This window comes from Talpa europaea, assembly GCF_964194135.1.
Source record: "Talpa europaea genome assembly, chromosome: 10".
Taxonomy (NCBI): domain Eukaryota; kingdom Metazoa; phylum Chordata; class Mammalia; order Eulipotyphla; family Talpidae; genus Talpa; species Talpa europaea.
Window position 1 is genome coordinate 49,101,261 of NC_140077.1, and position 24,744 is coordinate 49,126,004.

The 24,744-nt window shown below is 34.0% G+C and overlaps 1 protein-coding gene across 1 annotated transcript in view; it reads left to right on the plus strand.

Moving 5' to 3' along the window:
• The window catches only part of JMJD1C (jumonji domain containing 1C), a gene marked incomplete at its 3' end in the record, with an annotated part of 41,487 nt that overhangs the window by 5,045 nt on the left and 11,698 nt on the right, over positions 1 to 24,744 (plus strand). The window contains exons 5-18 of the mRNA XM_084244829.1: positions 1,461 to 1,633; positions 1,896 to 4,096; positions 9,103 to 9,304; positions 11,900 to 12,114; positions 12,945 to 13,097; positions 16,110 to 16,199; positions 16,465 to 16,595; positions 16,796 to 17,009; positions 17,751 to 17,965; positions 18,946 to 19,224; positions 20,085 to 20,253; positions 20,827 to 20,917; positions 21,711 to 21,841; positions 22,193 to 22,315. Coding sequence (XP_084100955.1) covers positions 1,461 to 1,633; positions 1,896 to 4,096; positions 9,103 to 9,304; positions 11,900 to 12,114; positions 12,945 to 13,097; positions 16,110 to 16,199; positions 16,465 to 16,595; positions 16,796 to 17,009; positions 17,751 to 17,965; positions 18,946 to 19,224; positions 20,085 to 20,253; positions 20,827 to 20,917; positions 21,711 to 21,841; positions 22,193 to 22,315 — 4,387 coding nt within the window. The remainder of the gene's footprint in view (positions 1 to 1,460; positions 1,634 to 1,895; positions 4,097 to 9,102; positions 9,305 to 11,899; positions 12,115 to 12,944; positions 13,098 to 16,109; positions 16,200 to 16,464; positions 16,596 to 16,795; positions 17,010 to 17,750; positions 17,966 to 18,945; positions 19,225 to 20,084; positions 20,254 to 20,826; positions 20,918 to 21,710; positions 21,842 to 22,192; positions 22,316 to 24,744) is intronic.

The window sequence follows — 24,744 nt, forward strand, 5'->3', positions numbered from 1 at the left end:
AATTCTTAATGAGCTTCACCAATTTATTCTGCACCAGCATTCCTACATTTGATTTTGGCAGGGTCTCAGGTCTAAGAGAATTATGTTTGCATTGGCATAAGCTTCCCATTCCCATTTTCGATGATACCATTGAACTTAGAAATCTTCCTAGAACAAGTAAGCAGAAGCCAGTGAAGAGTTGGTCACCTATCACTAGAAGATATTCTTTGCCAGAATCAAAAGAAGGCCTGCTGATCCAAGTATAAGTGCACCCACTTTTTTGCTCTGACACTTCACTCATGTATTGTGAATATATCTGCAGCTGCTACTGGAAGGAAGCCAGAAGAACGCATAAGAGCCAGGAGTTGTCAAATAGTTTTGAGTCTTTTTCCATAAGACTTTTAAACCCTGAAAACAGATCTTATTAAATGTAGAAATTGTTTAGTATGTGTCATGTATGTGGCTTCAGACGATGTGGTTGTCTTGCTTGTGTCTATATAAGGACATATAAAATGCTTTATTAACTGGTCATAAACTTGAGAAACTAAAAATAGGCATATCTTATTTTCATTTGTAGTGTAAAATTATAAAGGAGTAAATTTAAGTAACAGTTTGAGCAAAAATAAAGATCTAAGATTAGATTTTCAGTCTAATTTTATAATGTAATATCTGCATTGTGAATATCATTACTTTTATTTTATTATTTTGAGATGTAAAATTTATTCCCCTTGTTTATAATAAGCATTATATTTTCCATCATCTGTTATTCTGTTGGTAAACTTAATAAAGCATTTTCTAGAAGAATGTCCATGAGTCATAGTATAGAAACAGTTCATAAGCATGTAATTACACAGCTGTAAGGTTAAACATAAATGTGACCAAACATGTCATGAAAATGCTGAGAAAGGCAGCATATTAACACAAAAAATACTAACTTTATTCTGTTGCTACACCTTCACGTTTAATGGCCCAACAGTGTTCGCAACATACAGTGAATTGTAGCTGGGATGTGGAAATGCAGTATTTTGTCAATTCCAATTAACTTTACGTTTTAAAAGTTGTTTTTGTGGGGTTTTTTTTCCCCCATAAAAATTGGCACATAAACTTGATTATAATTTCTATTTCTGGTGAAATATATGTTAGGAATACAAATTCTGTTTTTTTTCTGTTAGTAATATGTATTTTGGTGGTAGAATTATTGGAAATCTTACAAGCTATAGTTTTTATCAGTTGTAAGCTGAAGACTGATTTTACTGTCCGCTTTTAGCAAAATAAACAATAAATAAATAACCATTACTATGTTAATGCTGATTAATTTTTGACATTATAAGGAAAAAGTCATGTAATTATGTTGATTGAATATTGTTTAATAAGACACATTTAGAAAAAATCACATGTTGCTTAAACATTCTACAATTATAGTGTTCCTGTGATGTGGTGTTTAGCTTTTTCTAGTAATTGAAATTTTTTTTTCTTAATAGAGTTCTCCTAGTCCTTGGTTACATCAACCCACCCCTGTGACCTCAGCGGATGGTATTGGATTGCTTAGTCACATTCCTGTCAGACCTTCCAGTGCAGAGCCTCATCGGCCACTTAAAATCACAGCACATTCCAGTCCACCATTAACAAAAAGTTTAATAGATCATCATAAAGAGTAAGTGCACTAATGCTTAGAACTTATAAATACTGTTTTATAGTTTTTAATTCATATTCTAACTAGACAATTTTAAGTTTATGGGGGTCTTTAAGCTATGACAAGATACTATTCTTACCTTTTTGATATACCTCCTATTTACTCAATAATACTAGAGAACATACAAAGTCATGTTTTACTTTTATAATAGTGATATTGCAAAGAAATTATCTGGTATAAAATAAAAAGTGCTTACAGATACCTTTGTGTATTTTATTTATAGAGAATTGGAGAGAAAAGCCTTTATTGAGCCTCTACGTTCTGTTGCATCCACATCAGCAAAAAATGACCTGGATCTAAACAGGTCACAGACTGGAAAAGATGGTCTCTTGCTTAGGCACTTTGTGGATCCTGTATTGAATCAATTACAGAGGCCACCCCAGGAAACAGGAGAGAGATTAAACAAATATAAGGAGGAACACCGCCGAATTCTACAAGAAAGTATTGATGTTGCTCCATTTACAACTAAAGTCAAGGGGCTTGAGGGTGAGAGAGATAATTATTCCAGAGTAGCATCATCATCTTCTAGCCCTAAAAGCCATATCATCAAACAAGACAAAGATATAGAATGCTCAGTATCAGATCTTTATAAAATGAAGCACTCAGTGCCTCAGAGTTTGCCCCAAAGTAACTATTTCACTACGTTGTCTAATAGTGTGGTCAATGAACCACCAAGGTCATACCCATCCAAGGAGGTTTCAAATATTTACAGTGAAAAACAGAGTAATACCCTTGCAGCAGCAACTAATCCTCAGACTCTGACTTCATTTATATCATCTCTTTCAAAACCTCCACCTTTGATTAAACACCAACCGGAAGAAAGTTTAGTAGGCAAAATACCAGAACATCTTCCCCATCAAATTGCATCTCACTCAGTAACAACCTTCAGAAATGATTGTAGGAGTCCTACTCATTTGACAGTTTCTTCTACAAATACACTCCGAAGTATGCCTGCTTTACATAGAGCACCAGTATTTCACCCACCAATTCATCACAGCCTGGAAAGAAAGGAAAGCAGCTACAGCAGCCTTTCCCCTCCAACTTTAACTCCAGTAATGCCAGTAAATGCTGGTGGGAAAGTTCAAGAATCACAAAAGCCTCCAACTCTTATTCCCGAACCAAAAGACTCTCAGGCAAATTTTAAGAGTTCTTCGGAGCAGAGTTTGACAGAAATGTGGAAATCTAATAATAACATCAGTAAAGAGAAAGCTGAATGGCATGTAGAGAAAAGCAGTGGAAAGTCACAGGCGGCTATGGCATCTGTCATTGTGCGTCCACCTTCTAGTACAAAATTTGATAGCATGCCAACAATGCAGTTAACTTCCAAAGATAGAGTTAGTGAAAGATCTTCAGCTGGGGCAAATCAAACAGATTGCCTCAAACCAGCAGAAGCTGGAGAAACTGGAAGAATCGTTCTGCCAAGTGTGAATTCAGACAGTGCTCACATAAAATCTGAAAAAAACTTTCAGGCTGTCTCACAGGGCAGTGTTCCCAGTTCAGTCATGTCTGCTGTAAATACAGTGTGTAATACTAAGACGGATGTATTCACATCTGCTGCAACTACCACCAGTGTTTCCAGCTGGGGTAATTCGGAAATAATTTACTCTTTATCAAATACCATTTTGGCCTCTAAATCCTTAGAATGTACCTCTTCAAAAAGTGTCAGTCATTCAGTGGCTCAAACGCAAGAGTGCAGGGTCAGCACCACAGCTTCAGTTACACCAGCTAGTAGTAAGACAGAAAGTGCTGTTCAGCCCAGTTCTGGGTTCTCAGGCACAACTGATTTTGTCCATTTGAAAAAGCACAAGGCAGCATTGGCTGCAGCTCAGTATAAAAGTAGTAATGTCAGTGAGACTGAGTCTAATGCTCTGAAAAGTCAGACATCTTCAGCCTCTGTTCTCTTGGAGAGCAGTGCAGTCTGTAGTACAATAAACAAAGCTAACTCTGTAGGAAGTGGGCAGGCATCCCAGACAAGTCAACCAAACTACCATACTAAACTGAAAAAGGCCTGGCTTACTAGACATTCAGAAGAAGATAAAAATACTAATAAAGTGGAAAATTCAGGTAATTCTGTTTCAGAAATTATTAAGCCATGTTCTGTCAATTTAATAGCCTCTACATCTAATGACATACAAAATTGTGTGGATAGTAAGATAATAATTGATAAGTACATAAAAGATGATAAAGTCAATAGGAAAAAAAACAAAAGAACTTATGAATCTGGCTCTGAAAGTGGAGACTCAGATGAAAGTGAAAGCAAGTCAGAGCAAAGGACTAAAAGGCAACCTAAACCAACCTACAAAAAGAAGCAAAATGATTTGCAGAAGAAAAAAGGTGAAACAGAAGAAGATTTAAAACCCAATGGGGTTCTCAGCAGGATTGCCAAAGAGAAAAGTAAATTGAAGTTGCAGAGCAACAATAGTGGTAAGTAAATTAATTACTTTTCATCCCTCAGGTAAAATGAACCTTTCTAGTAGTAATGGTGTGATTTTGTGAAGATAAGTGAGCTTTAAAGGCATCTTCTGTCTTTATTTATATGCTCTAGCATAATTATGTGCATGGCCTCATTTCTGCAGTAACATAGTAAGAGGAAGAGAGACTTACTCTCTCTAGTTTTGAGAGACTTGTAGAAATACATGTTTTACATTAGCAAAAATCCTAATGTGTAATATGTTAGTTATTCAGAATTTTGAACATTTATATGACTTTTCAAAATGTAGTTGTGGTATCACACCAAAAGGAGATTCCTAATGATGACTGTTTTTCTACAGCAAGATATATTTGAAAAAGAAATCCTTTCAGAATAGAATTCATTCAAAGTAGTGTATAAGTGGACTTTCTTTCATGGTGACAAATGTGAAAGCTTATTGAAAATATTCTCTATTTAACTTAATACTACTCATTCAAACCATCCTTAACCATGGGTAAAAGTTAAAATGGGGGAAGAGGGGGTATGGTTTTGTGTGTTCAAATCTATAATCAAGAAGACTTTCATAAACAAGTAAATTTCAAAACTGATAACTATATTTCTTATAGCTATAGCAGGGCAAAATAAGTGATACTTGCCAATAATATTTACTATAAAGTGATTCTAGATGTTTTTTAGAAGTAGTTTTTCTCAGTTTGCTTATTTCTTTTTAGGTATGTTGCACAATGCAGAAAGCACTTAATAGTTTCACTGTATTCATCCACATACAATATATGAGATATCTGACAATGTGGACATTCAAGAAGTACTTTCACAAGCATTTGGATGCTTGAGAGCTCTATTTGGGGCCTTATCACTGAATGAGGTTTTCCCACATGCCTGTGTGGAAATCAGAGGCAAAGTGAAGGAGAGAAAAACAGGAGGATGGAATCATAGAAAAGGACAGTCAGAAAGTGAAAGAACGAAGGAAAACGAGCTCAACTAGAGAGAGAGGCTGACAGACTGAAGTGCAAACATAGTCAGAAGAGAGGGAGATTGACAACGAGGGATACAGGATACTTACCATTTATTTGAGAATTGGATTGTATATAGTATTGCTTTTCTTTCTCATATGTTCTCCTTCCCCAATGAATTCTTAAGAGGCTTGTTGTGGTCAATAATTGTTTCTCTTTAATCTTATATGTTTACTTTGGTGCTAGGTACTCAAATACTTGAGTTAAATTTGCAAAAAACAGGACTAGGTACTTTCATATTTTAACATTTAGGAAACCCTTATAAAGTAAAATTTATAAAATTAACTTAATGAAATACCTGCGCTGTTTTCGTTTTGAGATTGAACATACATTTTCCCAAGTAAGAGTTCTAAGACAGATCTCCCCTGCTTACTAATATTTAGCATCAGAGTAGATATTTTAAGTATCTTTTTTTATTTCCAAGTCCAAAATAATATTAAGTAACTATGACTTGGTTTGTATAAGGCTGCCTAGAAAAGTTCTTTGAGTTGGGAGTTCGTAAGTCGAGAAATATCTAATCCTGAGTTAAGTACCTTCTTTGTAGTAAATAATGACCTTTATCCTTTTAATGTTCATTGGGGCGTTCATCAGACATAATTGATCAAAAAGTGAATTAATTCACCATTTAAAATATGTAATAAGATTAAATACACAATTACATGTATATAATTATATATTAAATACACAGATAATGGTAGTTTTTAGTAAGTTCAAAACCCAGTTATAGTAGATTTTGCTGTATCTATTCAGACTATTTTCATATCTGCCTCCTTTAATACTGATAATTAAAATCCAGCTGTTTTCCTTGACTTATTTTTTACATTTTATTTTATGAATTGAAATTGCCCATCAAATTTAAATGTCTTTAAGTCCTGTGATACACAAAACCAGTTGTTTTTAACTGTAACCAGAAGATATTTCAAAAAATATTTTTTAAGGCTTTGATATCAGAGATTAGAGGTTTCCCTGTATTTTTCTCTTATATTCTTCCTCCTTAGTTTTTTATTGCTTAGAGCAGGTGTTTGAAGATTTACCTATATAGAGAACTAAAGGAAATAAAGGAAATAAAAATATCCATAGGTGTGTTTTTGTTGTCTTAATTTCAGGCTTTTAGATTTTAAACATCACCAGTAAATTAGATATATAAAATTAATGGCAAGATGAAGTTTTATTTCATCTTATACAAATAATATGGTAAAATTCATAAAAGGAGTAGTTATGATGAGTCATGGTGAGCCTGGCTAGAAGCAAAATTTGTAATAACAAAATCTGTCTATATTAGCAGTCCCTTTGTTTTTTTATAATTCTTTTTTTTTTCTTTTAAGAAAAAGGAGCTTTAACTGTATTTTGTGTCAAGATTTGAGATTTGCTTTATAATGTCTGGTTCCTTATTATAGTATTTAAGTTGTTCATAATGGTATGGTTATCCATACTTTGAAGTGTTCCCAATTTTTTATTTAATTTAAAAGCATGTTTGTTTAGAGTTGTTTTCTAGTCAGAATAGGAATAGATTGCATTTAGTTTAATTTAGTCTAATACATAAACTAAATAAATGATTGGATGCAATTGTGCCAAATAAAAGTCTCTCAGTAGTATATGATTTCTGTTGTTCATTCTGACTTCTAAAAGCTCTGAATTTTTGTATAGTCCATAGGCGATACACACCTGGAAGAAATAACAAGCCTTTCACACAGCCTTCTGGAAATGTGTTTATTCTATAAGAGGGGTGTGTGTGTGTGTGTGTGTGTGTGTGTGTGTGTGTGTGTGTGAAAGTAACACACAGTTGTGTTTCTCATCGAGACTTAAGTCAAATGGCTCCTTCCCCTAATTTAGAAATAGAAGAGGGGAGAGCATGTAATTGTAAAGAGCTAGACAGAAATTCTAGATGTGTTTAATAACTGGATCCTATGCGAAATGGACCATCTTTGAGTTTAAACATAATCCTTCCTACATTAAGATGTGTGATCTTTCTGAAATTGTACTGCTTCACATTATCAACAGGTAAGTGATAGTATAAGCTCAGGAGAATTCTACTACATGGTTCTGCAAGAAGTATATAGTTTTCAGGAGAGTAGTTTAGTTATTCTGCTTCTGATCCACAAAATGGTCATGATTAGAAAATAAAAGAGTAGAGAATACAATTTATTACTTCAGCATGACAGAAATAGTAAACTGTAAATCTTAAGTTTGACCCAAAGATATATTAATATTTTATATAAATACACTTATAAGAGTCAAGAAGTATTTTTTTGTCCCTACAAAGAGTATTTTTTTCTCCAGATATCAGACTGTTCAGTGCATTAAGTTTTTTTTTCCCTCTTTAGACATCCTTGGTACACTTTTTATCAAAAAAGACATCCAAGTTAGTACGGCTTTTTTCTTTTACTTTCAAACCTTTCTATTTTTCCAAAAGTTGTACTTGTTCCAACAGTACATTGATAATACATGGAGAACATAATAGTAAGGCAGAAATAATGTGCGGGAAATCTTAGCCCTTCTCTCAAATATCATTATTACAAATTCACTTATTTTTTTAACGTTATTTCTGTTATCGGAGGTAGCTTTTATTTTGTTCAGATGACCCTGGTTTACAACATTGCAATTCAGAGGCATGGGATCACAACTCTTCACATGCATGTCCTTACACCATCCTCCAGCAAGATACCCATAGTCTTCCACGATAACATTTATTGTGCCCCTGTCCCCACTGTATTTTCCTCCTTTGTCCTCACAGTCATTTTTCTAGGGTTTCTTTTTATCTGATCCTTTTCTTTTATCTGTATTCCTCATGTAATGAAACCATCAAGTATTTGCTCTCTCTTTCTCACTTATTTTGTTAGCATTATTCTCTCCAGTTCCATCCATGTTGTTACAAATGGCAAAAGTTATCTTTTTTAGAGCTGAATAATAGTATATACATTTTTCGAACCCACCATTTGACCTTGATCACTTAAGTTTCCCTAATTTGGCTATTGTAGACAGTGCTTCAGTGAACATAGGAAGGCACATATCCTTTGGTGGGCCTGTCCTGGACATAGTGCTGAGACTTAACCCTTAGGCGAGGGAGTTCCAGTTAGAGTGCAGCTTTGTAGTACAGATTGAAATCTGGGAGTATGATAGCAACACTCTTCCTCCATTTTGTTAAGATTATTTTGGCTATTTGAGGTCTTTTGTGGCTCCGTATGCAGTTCAAAACTTTTAGGAATAAAAATTCACATTTCTTCAAATAGATGGTAACACACATACCCACCACCCCAAACTCTTTTCCCCTCTAGTTCTGCTTTCCAAGAGTTTGATTGTGTTATCTGTTCATTTACTGTTTTTTTTATTTACTGTTTTTTTTCCACATATGAATGAACTCCTCTAGTATTTGTCTTTCTCCTGACATTTAATTTAACATAATAGCTTAAGTTTCATTCATGTTGTCGCACATGCCACGATCTTTTTTTATATAGGCAAGTTATATTCCATATTGTGTATATATACCCCATTTATCTTAATGAGTCATACCTTGGAAAATCCGATTAAAAATTTCAGAACACCTATAGGTAGAATTGAAACTGGCCTTAAAAGTACTAAATTAGGGTTTAGGTTTTTCCTGTGGATCTTGAGTTTGTATACAAATTTATAATAAATTTTTGTGCAAAAGGGTCATATTTTTACAGACTGAATGATTTGTGTGTTTATTATCTAATTATGTGTTAATGTTTATTCAATATTCAGTATTTAAAGTATTAGCATTTCTGTCAGCTGGAAATTACTTTTTCTCATTTGTAGTATACTGACATAAGATTTCATTTGGTTAGTAGAATGGTAAGTAAACAAATAACTACTATGTTATTAAAATACCTGAAACTAAAACTCTGCTTCTTTTTTATAATCTTAATATAGCAGCACAGTTGTATAATAGATTTGAATATTATCTTAAGGGGGAATGTACCTGTCTACAGAGATATAACCTTGCTTATATTTTCCAACTGGTTTTACAGCTGGCATCCCTCGTTCAGTATTAAAAGATTGGCGTAAAGTCAAGAAGCTGAAGCAAACTGGCGAATCCTTTTTACAGGATGACTCCTGCTGTGAGATAGGACCTAATTTACAAAAGTGCAGAGAATGTAGACTCATTCGGAATAAAAAAGGAGAAGAATCAACTCACTCACCAGTATTTTGTAGATTTTACTACTTTAGACGGTAAGTAAAAATACATAGTTGGGAGAGAATTTTTTTTTATTTTCGTATTAGAAATTATGCTATCATTCTGATGGCTTCTTTTATTGTGGGAGTGAGTCTTTGAGCCTCTTTGTTTCTGAAACGAGAATGTTGGACTGAGTGCAAATTCACATTGCTACTTGTGTTCCATATGGCTCTTCTATTCTGCTTTATGCTTTTTTTCTCTTTTCACTCTATGCAATGATTTTATTACTTTTAATATCTGGAAGCAAAGACAGTATTTATCAAAACTTATTTTCATGCAAAATATATCATGCATTTTTCTACCATAAAGGAAGGGTTAATGAGGGGGACAGAAACAGAAGTCTGATGAGTTCTGATGATTCCTAGCCTTCCTAGGAATTTTGCTTCTGTTCTAGCTGTCTGACTGCTGCTAGGTATAGAATTGTTGAGAAAAATGAGCATCTGTAAAATGAGTTAGAGGGCAGGCTGAGACTCAGGAAAGCATGATTATGTATATCATAATATTTTGATTTATTCTCAATGAGAAATATCTCAGAAATATTTCAGTTTCTACCTCCAAGTTTCTACCTCCTTATTTTCCTAGAAAATAGTAAAAAAACAACAATTTTCTTTTAATAGAAGGAATTTTTAAAAAAATATATACAATTTGGTAAAAATAATATAGTGCTTAAATATACTTATTGGCTAGTGATCATAAATAATCTGTGAATTTAGTTGAACAATAACAATCTAGGTATTAAGCTTAAGTCATGTGTTGCACTGGAATACCCATACTTTTGGTTTTTTAAAACATATGTATATATAAAAATGAGTCATAAAATGACAAGTATTAGTACCATCTCATATTTCAGAGATTTCATAGTAAATATTAAAATAAGATACATGTATACTGCTATACTGTTAGTATTATTAAATACTTTAACACTAAAAACTTATAGATAGATGCATAACATTTCAACTCAAGAAGAACTGGGCAACCCAACTAGTTAAGAGAAGCTAGTTAAAGACTCATATTCTGAAATAAGTCATTCCTGAGTTTTAATCTTTGCTCTATATCTGAGCTTTTAAATGACTTTATTAACTATAATAGGTCTCCAACTGCACCTGTCTCAACATAATGTAAATAATAATGGTTTCTGTCTCAGCGTTTTTGTAAAGATTAAATAAAAAATAATAAAGTAAGCAACATCCTTATAGTACCAAACACATGAAATTCTCTATTAATACTAGCTGCAATATTTTCCTTACTATCATTACCATATTCTTTCTAAGAAATTAGGAGACGCTTTACTTGCAAATATACTACCATGCTGATGCCGAGTAAAAGCCCCCAAAATACATATTTGTAGGAACAGAACAATTTATCATTTCTTCTTTGCTTCATAGTCTTTCTAGCCCATAATCCCGAAAGAAAAATTTCAAAGAATAGTAGAAAAATTGGACATGTGGAAATGCACAAAAGATGTAATAAGTATCAAAAGTAGTATAACAACATAAAAGTGAATATGATGGGTTAAAGAAAGGGAGAAATTTGGTTTAAAAGAGGGAAGATGTAACATAACAAAGATACGAGAAAGGAGAGTAATGAGAATGTTGTTGTTCTTGCCAATTTGAAAAATATAAAATGATTTACAGTGAACTTCAGTTATCCCCTGTTTAAGAGTAACGAGAGTATGTATGTACACATGCTTGAGGAATAATCACCAACCAATAAAAGAACAGTGATTTTGCCCTTCACCCTATACTTCTATGAATTGAATACTTAGTTATATATCAGATGCTAAGAGGAATTAAGTATAATAATTGGGTTACTAATAATTATTATTGAGAGTTTCTATCTTTGTTCCTCTAAGTCACATTTATTGTCATTTTAATTAATGAAGAACTTTATGTGTAACTGAAAGAAGATCTTAAGGTCATTTAGGGATTTTCAGCTTTGAGATTATGTGCAAAGTAGCAGTATTGCTCTAGGTAGCATTTAGCCAGCATTTAACTTTTTTTTTAAAGATTTATTTATTTAAGCATGCAAGAACTGGGGTACCCACAAGAGGTGCAGGGGCTGAGAGGATTCACCAGAGACAGAGTCAGGAACAGAACAGGCAGACTGACTGAATTACACTGCTGAGAGGAGCAGTGGGCGAGACAGGAGAGGTCTGCTGTGCCATATTGTTAGCACTCTGGCTAGCCAGAGATGGAACTCATGCTGCAGAGGTTGCGGATAGCTTCACGGTGCTGTGCTTAACCCCTTGAATCACCAGGGAGGCCCAGTATTTAACTCTTGTCATTCATCAAACACTTGGGAATATTTTTCATTTGACTGGAGTCAATTATAAGTGATAGGGAAGAATCTTATTTCTTGATGTAACCTAAAAGTATGTTGCTTGCCATTGTCATTTGTAACATTATGGGCATCATTTAAATTTGTTAAGTTCAATTAATATTATGTGTATATATGAAAAGCTACACTATTTTCTATTTTTAATTATAAGTATAATTTATATGTTAAAATAGAAACTAATTTTAAATTTTCAACTTTTTAAAAAATGAAATTCTACCTTGATAATCCACTGCATTTATGTTCTAATGTTTCAGGTTGTCATTTAGTAAAAATGGAGTTGTTAGAATAGATGGCTTCTCTTCTCCTGACCAATATGATGATGAAGCTGTGAGTTTATGGACACATGAGAATTATGAAGATGATGACCTAGACATAGAAACTTCAAAATACATCTTGGATATAATAGGTGATAAGTTCTGCCAATTAGTAACGTCTGAAAAAACAGCTTTGTCCTGGGTGAAAAAGGATGGTAAGGATATTAAGTACTTAAAACATGTTAACTACAAATTTCATTTTAAGAATTTCTATCTGAAGTATGTTGAACCTGTGGGAAAGTCCTAATCTCACCTAATCATTGATTTTTTTTAATTTAATAATGATACCTTTTTATGTGGAAATGCACCAATTGTAATAAAGGTAGCAATTTCCACTTAAGGTTGAATTAAAGGATTTACAGTTTGTGAAATCCCAGTAGCACTTTGTAATTATTAGAAGAATTTGCCTTAGCAATTTTTCAGTTGAGGCACTTTTGAAATTTTGAACTTAAAAATTCTATTGCAGGCACTATCCTGTGCATTGTAGGAAGTCTGGTGGCCTCCATTCATTGGAAGCTTTTATTATTCTGTTTATGCAACCAAATATGAATCCAAATATTGCCAAATGGGAGAAAAAACACTTATTTAAGGAAAGAGAAAGAAAGGTAGCTAACATTTAGACACTTAGTAAGTCATGTGCTTTACATAATTAACATATCTTCTTTCTACATTATGAGATACTTGCTCCCATATAAATCTGTGATGACTACAACCAGATTAAAAGCTTAAATAATTTGGGATGAGTTGTGTCTTCATGTGGCAAACAAACACTGGGATTTATTTTGTATTAAAGTGTCTTTATTGCACTAAATTATATCATAATGGCAGAAATAGCAATCACTTTAAGAAACCTGCTATTGATCTTTAGTTAGCATATTCTTCAGATTTCTTGCTTTGCCTTTAAATTTTTGTTTTTGCTATATTTTAGCCACAATTGTATAAAACAAAAGCATGTTTGCCTTTACATGTATTTTCTGTATTTTAGCCAAAATTGCCTGGAAAAGAGCAGTAAGAGGAGTCCGGGAGATGTGTGATGCATGTGAAGCAACATTGTTTAACATTCATTGGGTCTGCCAAAAATGTGGATTTGTGGTCTGCTTAGATTGTTACAAGGCAAAAGAAAGGAAGAGTTCTAGAGGTCAGTTTATAACTTTATATACATTGAAATGTTTTATAACATTCATTTTCTTTAGAGTCACTCATCCATAATAGTTTAGTGGTGTGTGTGTGTGTGTGTTTTCTGCCTCTCTTAGTTATGAACATATCAGATTAAGAAAGTTTTGTGAAGTTCATTTTTAAAGGGAATGACCACTTTTTACTAATGGCCAGATTTTCTGGAATAAAACTGCATTTATATTTCCTTAGCATGAGTGGCTCCACTATCGTGTTGAAGCAGATAGTTTCCTAATGTAGTGTAAATTTAGGTTCAGCATTGTTGCTTTTGATTCCAATGTGAAGGAACCCATTAATTACATAGTCCTGCACAAAGTCACAATTGACTATCTCCCAGTGCGAATTGAATTTTCCAAATATTGGTCCATAAAGTTCAAATCAAAATATTTAAAAATGTGTTGCTACTAGTCACATTTACCTCCAGCCTTAGAAAATGAAAAATCTTAATTATACATGAAAACAGCCTTTAAAATTACTGGTGATTTCTACATAAAAGGCACAAAGATAGTGGTCTTCATGTTAATTAATATAGCTGGAAATAATACACAGTTCATAATGGAAGTAATATACCTTTTCTCTTGCTGAAAGTGCTTTAGAAAAAGTGTCTTCAAGGCAATTTTGGAAGTAGCTATCTAATATTAGTAATCTAAAAGTATTGAGTTCTTTGTTGAGCTAAAGTCCTAAAGAAATATCAAGAGTCAATTTGTAGAAGTAAAATAATATTTAGTGTAGCATGTTCAGTGTCTAGAAATAAAGAATGTCATTTTTATTCCAGGCAACTCTTTTTTTCTCATAGTTGCATAATAATTCCCCCTTAACCACAGTTTGGCTTTTAAAAGTTTCAGTTATCTATAGTCAGGCTAACCCCAGTCCAAAAGTAGTATGTATGAACAGTGAGATATTTTGAGATACCACATTCACAAAGCTTTTATTACAGTATCTTGTTATAACTTCTGTTTTATTATTGGTATCAATCTTTACTGTACATAACTTATTTCAGTTTTATATATGTTTTCCAAAACATATTCTTATGGTAGAATTCTGTACTATCCACAGTTTTAGGTGCTGACTGGGCCTCTCAGAAGGCAATCCCTGCACCAATAAGGGGTCTGCTATATATAATGAATCATGATTTAGCTATCAGCATCTTTACCATTGATAGGATTACTGGCTTTACCTGTTCTAATCCTTTTTCTTATAAATCCAGCGCTTTCCAAAGAAACTTGAATAAGTGGGGGTGCGTAGCCAAACATCTACAACTAGGTGTTTCTCTGATATGCAGAAGATAGGAATAAAATGTGAAGAAATGCATAATAAGGAATGTATCTTAGCCAGTTCATTATCTCCAAAATCATAAAACTGTATTTGACAACTTTCAGGTGATAGAAACAGCTGCATTGCTATAAAACTTTGTGACAGTCATTTTGGATTCCTCATTCTATATTACTTTCCTTTGCCAAATTAAAAGAAATTAATTTTCACAGTTGTGTTACTGTCAGTTCTCATAGTACTGTTAGTTTGAAGATATAGCCAGTCACCATGAATTTTTTTTTTTAGTATAGCCTATATGTTTATTTTGTGTCATCTATGTATCCTCTTAATAAACCCAAATTGACTAGATTATAGTGGTATTTAACATAAGTGTCTAAAATAGAAGCAATTAAGAAGCACTTAACAGATTACCATGTAGGCTTTGGTGAGTTGTCAGGAAGCTTTTAATTTTTTTTGAAGATTTATTTTTATTTATTTATCCATACAAGAACTGAGGTGTAGGATAGAGGTGTAGGGTTGGGGGAGTTAGAGCATTCACCAGAGACAGAGTGGGGAGAAGAGCAGGCAGATCTACTGAAATACACTGCTAATGGGAGCAGTGGGCGAGACAGGAGAGGTCTGCTGCACCATGTGGGTTAGCTCCCTGGCCAGGGATCGAACTCATGCCACAGTGGTTGGTGATAGCTTGATAACACTGAGACTTTAACTTCTGCACCACCAGGGAGGCCCCATAGGAAGCTTTTTTTTTTTAATGGCCAGTTTTAGACTAGATTTGAATTTTATTTAATCTGTGACTTCATAACCACAATGTAGCTCTATATCTTTTTATGCTGAATTTAATGAACTTTGTGGTATTTATTGAAGTCCTTGTAATTACATAAGTGGCTGTCATTGTCAATAAATTTGTAGAGATAATCTCCAGAGATCAAGGTATTGAGTATTTTCCTGTGTAGCATTATGCCTCATGCTATGTCTTAATGTGTTTGCAACTCCAGGTATGTAGCCTTCTTTGAATATAATAATAGCAATTGAATATTACATATCTAATGGCAGCTTTTTTACAGGTCTCGTGACAGTTTCTGTATGTGTCTTTAAGACATAAAAGAAAAAAATTGGTTTGCCTCAAACTGATACATCAGGTTAGTGTACTCAGATCAGGAAAAAGCACTGTTTGGCACAGAAAAATAGCTGAGCGATTAAAGGAAATTTACAGAGACTCTAGAATAAGACAGAGAAAATAGAGGAAAATAATAATTTAATGATAATAAAGAACAACTTACTGTACAACATCAGTTTTGTATACTATTTCTCAAAATGGGGCCTCCCTGGTGGCACAGGGGTTAAAGATAGCGCTATCAAGCCACTCACTGCCAGTTACTATAGCAGGAGTTCGATTCTTGGTCAGCCACGGAGCTAACCTACATGGTGCTGCAGACCTCTTCTGTCTCGCTCACTGCGCCCTTCAGCAGTGTATTTCAGTAGATGTGCGTATTCTGCTCCCCACTCTCTGGTGAGCCCCTCAACCTCCCGTATCTCTGGCTTACACTCCAGTTCTTGTATGCATAAATAAATCTTTAACAAAAAAATAAAATCTCAAAATGGTAGTACTATCTTATTTTCTCATGTTTTATATTATTGTTGACTTTTTATATGCAAGCCATCAATCTTAATGTAAAATAATAAGTGTTATATTGTAAACTTACAGATAAAGAACTGTATGCGTGGATGAAGTGTGTGAAAGGACAGCCTCATGATCACAAACATTTAATGCCAACTCAAATTATACCCGGTTCTGGTAAGTACAAATATACATTGTTTATTTAGTGGTATAACAGTTCTTGGTTGCTCCAGATTATTTAAAAATATGTAGGAGTATGCTAGAATCAAAAGGTAAGGTTTATCTAATATTGAATTGTTTTTGCTCGGTTATTACAGTTCTGTGTAACAAAGCTAGTGAGACAAGCCTACGCTCAGTGGAAAAAGTCATAAAGAGAACATTTTAAAAAGGAAAAACTAGAGTATAATGAAGAAGCTTTATTAACCACTATTTTATTTTATAGTTTTAACAGATCTTCTAGATGCAATGCACACTCTTAGAGAAAAATATGGTATTAAATCCCATTGTCATTGTACTAACAAACAGAATATACAAGTTGGTGGAAATTTTCCTACGATGAATGGTGTGTCTCAAGTGAGTAGAAATCTTGAATTATTCAAATAAAAATATATGGTTATATTAATTAGCCTGATACTTAATCCAATTTAGGATTTGTTTTATAAGTTATTTTACTGGATAATGAGTTAGCAATGGCTGACTCCTGTAACTACTACTTTTACTCTGAATAATTGAAGAAATCATATTTTAAAAACTCAGTTGTTCTTGTCTTTTAGGTTTTACAGAATGTTCTTAATCACAGTAATAAAATTTCTCTGTGCATGCCTGAGTCTCAACAGCAGAATACCCCACAGAAGTCTGAGAGCAATGGCAACAGCAGCCCAGGGAGTGATGTAAGCACAGACAGCAAGTTAACTCCTCCAGAGTCTCAGTCACCACTGCACTGGTTAGCAGATCTTGCCGAGCAGAAGGCCAGAGAAGAGAAAAAAGGTTAAGTATAATGAATAGTCATAAGTATATTAAAAGGATTTGTTTTAGTTTTTTTAAAGATAGATTTATTTATACATACAAGAACTCTGGGGTATGGGCCAGAGGTGCAGGGTGTGAGAGGACACACCAGAGACAGAGTGGGGAGCAGACAGGCAGATTAACTAGAATTCACTGCTGAGGGGATCAGCAGGCGAGGCAGGAGAGGTCTGCTGTGCCATGTGGGTAGCTCCCTGGCCACGGGGTTCGAGCTTATACTGCTGAGGCTATGGATAGCTTGACAGTGCTGTGCTTAACCCCTTGTGACACCAGGGAGGCCCTACAAGGTTTAATGTAATCAACTACGTACTATTCATTGACAACAATTTACTTTTGTCTTATGCATTTTGCTAGGCTTAAACATTTGTCTTATTAGGAAGTATCTCCCTGTCAGAAATGATTCTGTGTGAGCCTGTCAATAAGACCACCAAGGGAGCAGATTTGTAGATAGATAGTTTCTGCTTATCTTAGCGATAGCATTTTTCAGTCATGACAAATACAGACTCATCTGCATGTCTAAGATACTGAGGAATGTTAGCTGTTTGACTCCATTTTGAAGAACCTAATCCATCTTATATGTGTGTTCATGTGAATGAATCACTACTACATCAGTTCTTACCTTCCACTGTATGATGCAGGGTGCTACTTTTCTGTCTGTACTTTAGCATCATGCTTAATTTTATTTTAATTTTGTTTTTATTTCAGAAAACAAAGAATTTACCCTTGAAAAGCAAATTAAAGAAGACAAGGATCAGGATAATCCTGATTGTCCAAACAGCAGTACACCACCCCCGGTGTCCCAGAATAATGAACAAGTCTCAACCTTAAGGGATTTGTTGACCACAACAGCTGGCAAGCTACGTGTGGGTTCTACAGATGCAGGCATTGCTTTTGCACCAGTGTATTCAACAGGAACTCCAGTGAGTATAATGCCAAATTTTTGTTTTTCTTTTTTTAAAAGATTTATTTATTTATTTATACAAGCACTGGGTACAGTCAGAAGCGCAGGAGGGTGAGAGAATTCACCAGAGCCAGAGCGGGGAATAGAACAGGCAGACCGACCAGATACACTGCTGAGGGGAGCAGCGGGTGCGGAAGGAGAGGTCTGCGTGCCATGTGGGATCCTCACCCGGCAGCCAGGGATCGAACCGGTGGTGCTGCAGACGCTGCAGGCAGCTTCGCAGCCCAGCTCTCAACCGCTGCGCCACCAGGGGAGGCCCCAAATTTTTATTTTTCATATAGACCTTAAATTTAAATTATTTGGAGACTTGGCTATTGGCTGTGAGCCTCACAGTAGCTGCAGATGAAATCAAATACACCAAATTGCTAGACATGATCCTAATTTCGTTATAGCTCTTATAACTTAAAAACTTAAGATTTTGATCTGTTTTCCCAGGTGGAAAAGGTTGGGAATATAGCATTTTGATGTGAGAAGAGCCTTAAGTACCCCTTCAAAATTTGAAAGCCATATATCTAGTGGGGAAAAAATAACCTATGGTAGTAAATGTCTTATTACTTAATATGTCTAGAAATCGATTTTTGTTTGAATTATTTGCCAGGAAAAAAAAAGAATAACTGCATTGGTATATGCAAGTTCTTAGTGGCTCTTAAAAGTATATCTGGTATTTTCCCTATCTCTCACCTCTGTCTCTAGTCCTAACAATATTAAAAGGTAGGAATGCCACACTTAAAGTTTCTACAAATAAGTTTTTCAAATTGAAACCACCAATCTAGCTCCCACACCAGCTCCCCATAAGAAACAATGTGGGAAATAAAGATCCGTATCTACTAATATTATTTTCTTTTCTTGATTGCATGCCTATTTATGTTGGTTGGTTGCTGTGTTTATAGTAATTCAATGTGAAAATTTAAAACTCTCAATACCATTTTTTCCTAATAGAGTAGTAAAAGTGGAAGGACTATGCCAAACATTCTTGATGACATAATTGCTTCAGTTGTTGAAAACAAAATTCCACCAAATAAAGCTTCTAAGATAAATGTAAAACCAGAGCTTAAAGACGAGCCTAAAGAAAGCAGAAAATGTGCCATGAATGAAAACAGTAAATTACACAGCGATATACCACATTCTTGGATCTGTGAGAAGCATATTTTATGGCTTAAGGATTATAAGAATAGTAATAATTGGAAGCTTTTCAAAGAATGTTGGAAACATGGACAAGTGAGTATTTATGTTTTAATTTTTGCGTAGAAGAACTGGGGTGCAGGCCAGAGGTATGGCGGGGTGAGAGGATTCACCAAAGACAGAGTGGGGAGCCAAACAGGCGATTACTGAAATACACTGCTGGCAGGAGGCCTTAGCAGTGATAGCACTGATACTTAACCCCGAGGCCACAGTGAGTATATGAAGCTGATTTTGTACACTCTTAGTAAAACTGAAGCTCTCATAATTTAGAAATAAAGGGGAGAGAGCATACTTAACACATACACAGAAGTAAGATAACAAAAATATCAAGAGTTATCAGAATAATTGTTTAATTCTCTTTTTCGTCAAACGTGTGAATCAACAGGAAAACAAAGATTATTTGATATTATATATTTGATGTATCGTCAGCAGATTTTTTTTAATAAAGTCATATGTTTACTAAGTTTGTTCCCTGTCATATTTGACATTTGTATTTTAGTCCAGTTAGCAGATTCTTATCTGCTATTAAAATAATAATATAGTAGAAGCATTTTTGTTAAACTAATGAAAATCATAGATATTTTTACCTTTAATGTTGATCCATATTTCTACTGCCTAAAAGTGAAATTTCAAGTATAACTTTTCAGACCTCCTGAAAATCACTACTCATCCAATATTTTATTAGCAAAAACGGCTGTATATGCATCATGTTATTCCTTTTATCTTTTCTCTTAACTGTGAACATCTTTCCAGGTCGAAGTATTTTCACTAGTCTTTGTTACTCAGTTTTTCAATACTCCTGAAATTTAATGCAGTATCCATTTTGTTATATGTATATTTAAATTTTGGAAGTTTTTATGTATCTTTTAACTGTTATCTATTCCTTTATTTATAAGCCTGCAGTGGTTTCTGGTGTGCATAAGAAAATGAACATTAATTTGTGGAAGGCGGAATCCATCAGTCTTGATTTTGGAGACCATCAAGCTGATCTCCTTAACTGCAAAGACAGCATTATTTCAAATGCCAATGTTAAGGAATTTTGGGATGGTTTTGAAGAAGTTTCAAGTATGTTTTTTGATTTGTTTTACTGTTTTCTTAAGTAAATATATCCCTCTAATGATAAATTTCAAACATTAAACAGATTTTTAAATTTTGAAAATTTTAGTTTTTTGTTACATGAAAAGATATAGGAACTTGGAGAAAGAAATTGTGTTTTATTAATTCCACCCTAATTTCCTTTGAAATAAATTAGCCATTTATATTGTTTACTTATATAGTATACCAGGAATATCTTAACTCTGTAAACCCTTGAAAATTGGATTATATAATTTGTGTTCAGTACTTCAAAAAATTAAAAGTAAAAATGTAAGATTGTAATTTAGCAACTTTAAAGTGATTTCCTTAACAGAAAGAATTTTTTTGTATTTCAAGTGAGTAATGCAGTATGTCCCAATATATCCTATCTGTGTGTATATAAGACACGAGTCCTATTATTACCCGGCAAAATAAGAAAATGAAGTCATTACATAGCATTCATTAAATACCATATAGCAGTCATGCATTCGTTTACCATTTCTTCCTCTCCAAATATTAAAATAAAAGGACAGATTATTAGCTATTAATTAATTTTCTTTACAGAACGGCAAAAAACAAAAAATGGAGAAACGGTTGTTCTAAAATTGAAAGATTGCCCATCAGGAGAAGACTTCAAGGCTATGATGCCAGCAAGGTACATCTTTTGGAACTTGTTATTTTGAATCTTAGCTGCTTTTTTTTTTTTTTTTTTTTTTTTTAAGATTTATTTATTTATTTATTTATACAAGCACTGGGTACAGTCAGACGCGCGGGAGGGTGAGAGAATTCACCAGAGCCAGAGCGGGGAGCAGAGCTGGCAGAAGGACCAAAGTACACTGCTGAGGGGAGCAGCTGGTGTCAGGAGAGGTTGCGCACCATGTGGGACCCTCCTCCAGTGGCCGGGGAGCAGCTGGGGATCAAACTGGCACTGCAGAGGCTGTGGGAATCTTTGCAACCCAGCACTCAACTGCTGTGCCACCGGGGAGGCCCGAATCTTAGCTTTTTGAAGTTAAACTTACTCCCAGAAATAGGATAAATAGCAACAAATGTGACCTCTAGGTATTGTCTTCCGCAATTAAAAATAAATAACTGAAAATCAAAATCAATTCTCTCTTGTCTCAGCAAAGGATAGTCTTTGTTAGAGCAATTGGGAAATGAATGCTCTTGTCAAAGGGTATGTGGCTTCGTTTGGAACCTCCCTTCCCTTGGTGTTTTGAATTTTCTATTATGATTAGGAAACAATTACAATTCTAGTTAGAATCATTTCTGTTCGGTACTTGTGTAATACATTCATTGAAACCTTGAATGAAGTCAAAGAAAGGTTAACTGTTAAGACCCCTTAGGGAAAGTTTACCTTCTGTTTTGAGCAACTTGAAAATTACATATTTGAAGGCACTTAAAAAATGCAAGTTTTTATTTAAAAAAATGGTGATGTTGTTATTCTTCAGATATGAAGATCTTTTAAAAAGTCTGCCATTGCCAGAATATTGTAATCCAGAGGGAAAATTCAATTTGGCTTCTCATTTGCCAGGATTTTTTGTGCGTCCAGATCTGGGACCCAGGTTGTGTAGTGCTTATGGTAGGTATAAATATTTTTTTTTTTTTCAACTTAGACTTCCTTGGAATTTTAACTATCTTTTATGTAGAGATAAGTTATCTAATGGTTTTTAGGTTCTGTTAAATTTTCTAATAATCCATTGATGTCTTTATAAAACAGTATGTTAGGAATTAATCGCCCCTACATATACTTAATTTCTTGCAAAATGTTTACATTTTCTACTAATTTGACTTTTATAGGCTATTTCATAGAGTATGGGTGGGGGAGGGGTAAAGATTTTGACAAGGAGACTAAAACTCAAATTACAGTAAAACTGCTGTCATTTCCAGGATATGTGAAGTATTCTGAAGTAAAATTTTATTTTATACATAGGTGTAGCTGCTGCTAAAGATCATGATATAGGAACAACAAATCTCCATGTTGAAGTTTCTGATGTTGTGAATATTTTAGTCTATGTTGGCATAGCAAAAGGAAATGGCATTCTCTCAAAAGCAGGTAAAGAAATTTAAATAATAGTGGTCTTTGGCATAATGGTTGAATACACATACTAGTACTACCCAGAATGTCAGTCTCTGAGTTAACAACAAAGATTGCAAAAAAAAAAAAAAAAAAAATTACAAGTGGATATAAGTATATTCTGTTCTTTACTAATGGGTATAAGTATATTCTAATCTTTACTAATTGATTTGCTTGACATTTTTTGATATAATAGGATTTTTTAAAATGAGTGTTTTTATTTGCTCCTATTCTGTCATTAAATATTATGTTTAAGAAAATAAAATGTTATGGTCACCTATAAACATTTATTGAAAACAGAAACTAAGTCCTTGGGTGATGATTATATCTCAAGTGTTCTTTTTTCTCTCCAACATCAGAGGAAGAAGGGTGCTTTTCTCCTCAGTAGAAATAACCTTTCTATTCAGCTTATAGTTTTTAGATTCCATCCACTGGATTTCTCGCTGTAATTTTGTTCTATTCAGTTATTATCTTCTTTACAAACATAGGTCTTTAAACTTTCTCTATTTGCTTCTTCAGAATAGAAATCTCTATTTAGACTCTTCCTCCTTTGTCAAAAGTGTAACTCTTACTCAGTTGTTTTCTTCCTTGCCGTGATCCTATTATTTCTGCCCACATAACAAATGTTTTGCTCTGTCTCCTCCTGTTCAACTCATTGCAAGTTGGAGTCTGTATCTGCCACCCCACTGAAATTACTATTGCTAAGACTCTCATTTCCAGTCACAATTGGATAATTTAGTGGTTTCTTTCTCTTTTAGTACTTGCCCCTCTATAATGTCAGTGTTAGTCACTACCTCTTTTTCAAGTACTGGCCATCGCTTCTGTGACACTACTCATCTGGCTGTTAACATCTCAGAGAATTGTAAGCTTTTCTAGAGTTACAGACCTTATTCTCTATCTTTTCTACTGTATGTTCCTGTGCTTTCTCAATACATGACTTCCAACCACCACTTGTATCAAGAGTCCAGAATATATAGCCTACTGGCTAAGTGCTGAGGATTTGGTCACTCATAGTAGCCATTCTTTTTGTGTTTCACGGCTTCTATAATACATATCCTAAATTACCTCCATACTATAGAACTCATTGTTTAGCTCCCTTAGCAGACTCTATGGTTTTAGTAGATAAAAATTCTTTGCCTCCCCTAATCCCAAGTACTTATAAGTCAGGTATATTGGTTTGTAGCCCCAGCTCTAATACAGATGTCTTTGACCTATGTTTCACGTTGCCTTAAAAGCTTGTGATGCCACAGAGTTAATTATCTCTATTGCACCTCATAGTCATAGTAATTTGTTCAAACCATCCCCTGTACCATTTAGCATACAATAAAGGTGGATGCACTTGCTTTTTCCCACTATTATTCTTTTATGTCCTTATGCTGGAACTTTCTTGTCCATCACTGTCCCTGCATACCTCCCATTCCTCATTCGTAGCATATGTGGGCTTTCATGAAAACACTTAACTTTTTTTTTCATGAACATTTTAAATCTCTTCCTCTTTATCTGTATTTTTGGCTAATTTTTATAGGTGGTCACAAAGAAAATGTTTAAGGGTTCTAATAATATTAAAAGCACACCAAGAAATATTGACCTAATTAAAACATTTTTTTTCCTTCACCTACAATATCTCCTGACTTCATTGTCTCCCCGGCACACTCCTATATTCATCTTCTGAGTCTAGCTCAACTTGTCAATTTTCTCCCTCCCCCACAGATTTTAATTAAACAGTGTAAACTTTCTCTATCCCAGTGGGCATTTTATTCCATATGATCCATTAACCTTCCCTTTTCTTAATTCATAGTAAGGTATAAAGAAAAAATGTTAGAAAATCAGTCTCAGGTTTCTAACTTATAATTGTATCGATATAAATAAACACAGGTAACAGACACATAACATTTGAGACTAAATCAGTTTTGTGTACCTTTTATACTCATTTGATTACACTTACCACAATGTGATATTCATGTTTTATCTGCCTACATTTATTAAGATCCTTAATGAATAACATGTTAACTCTAATCATCAACATCCTAGGACAGTGTCTGGAACATTGTGAAAATACTTAATAAATGTTTATGTAAAAACTCCTTGGCACTGGAAGGGATCATGCTCAGCAAAATAAGCCATAAAGAAAAAGAAAAATACCGGATGGTCTCACTCATAGCAGGAATCTAGAAAACTTAAATAAGGGACCAGGAAAACGAATAACTATAAGAAAGAAAATATCAAAATCAACAAATAACTATGAACAAGAGACACTCTATGGAGGGTGGAGGGCGGAGAAAGGAGGGCTTGGGGTAAAAATAAGGGGGTTGTAATTGTATGGGGAATATAAAAATAACATTTAAATTTAAAAAAATAGATGAAACTACAAAAAAAATTAAAAATAAAAACTCCTTATAGCCAACTTT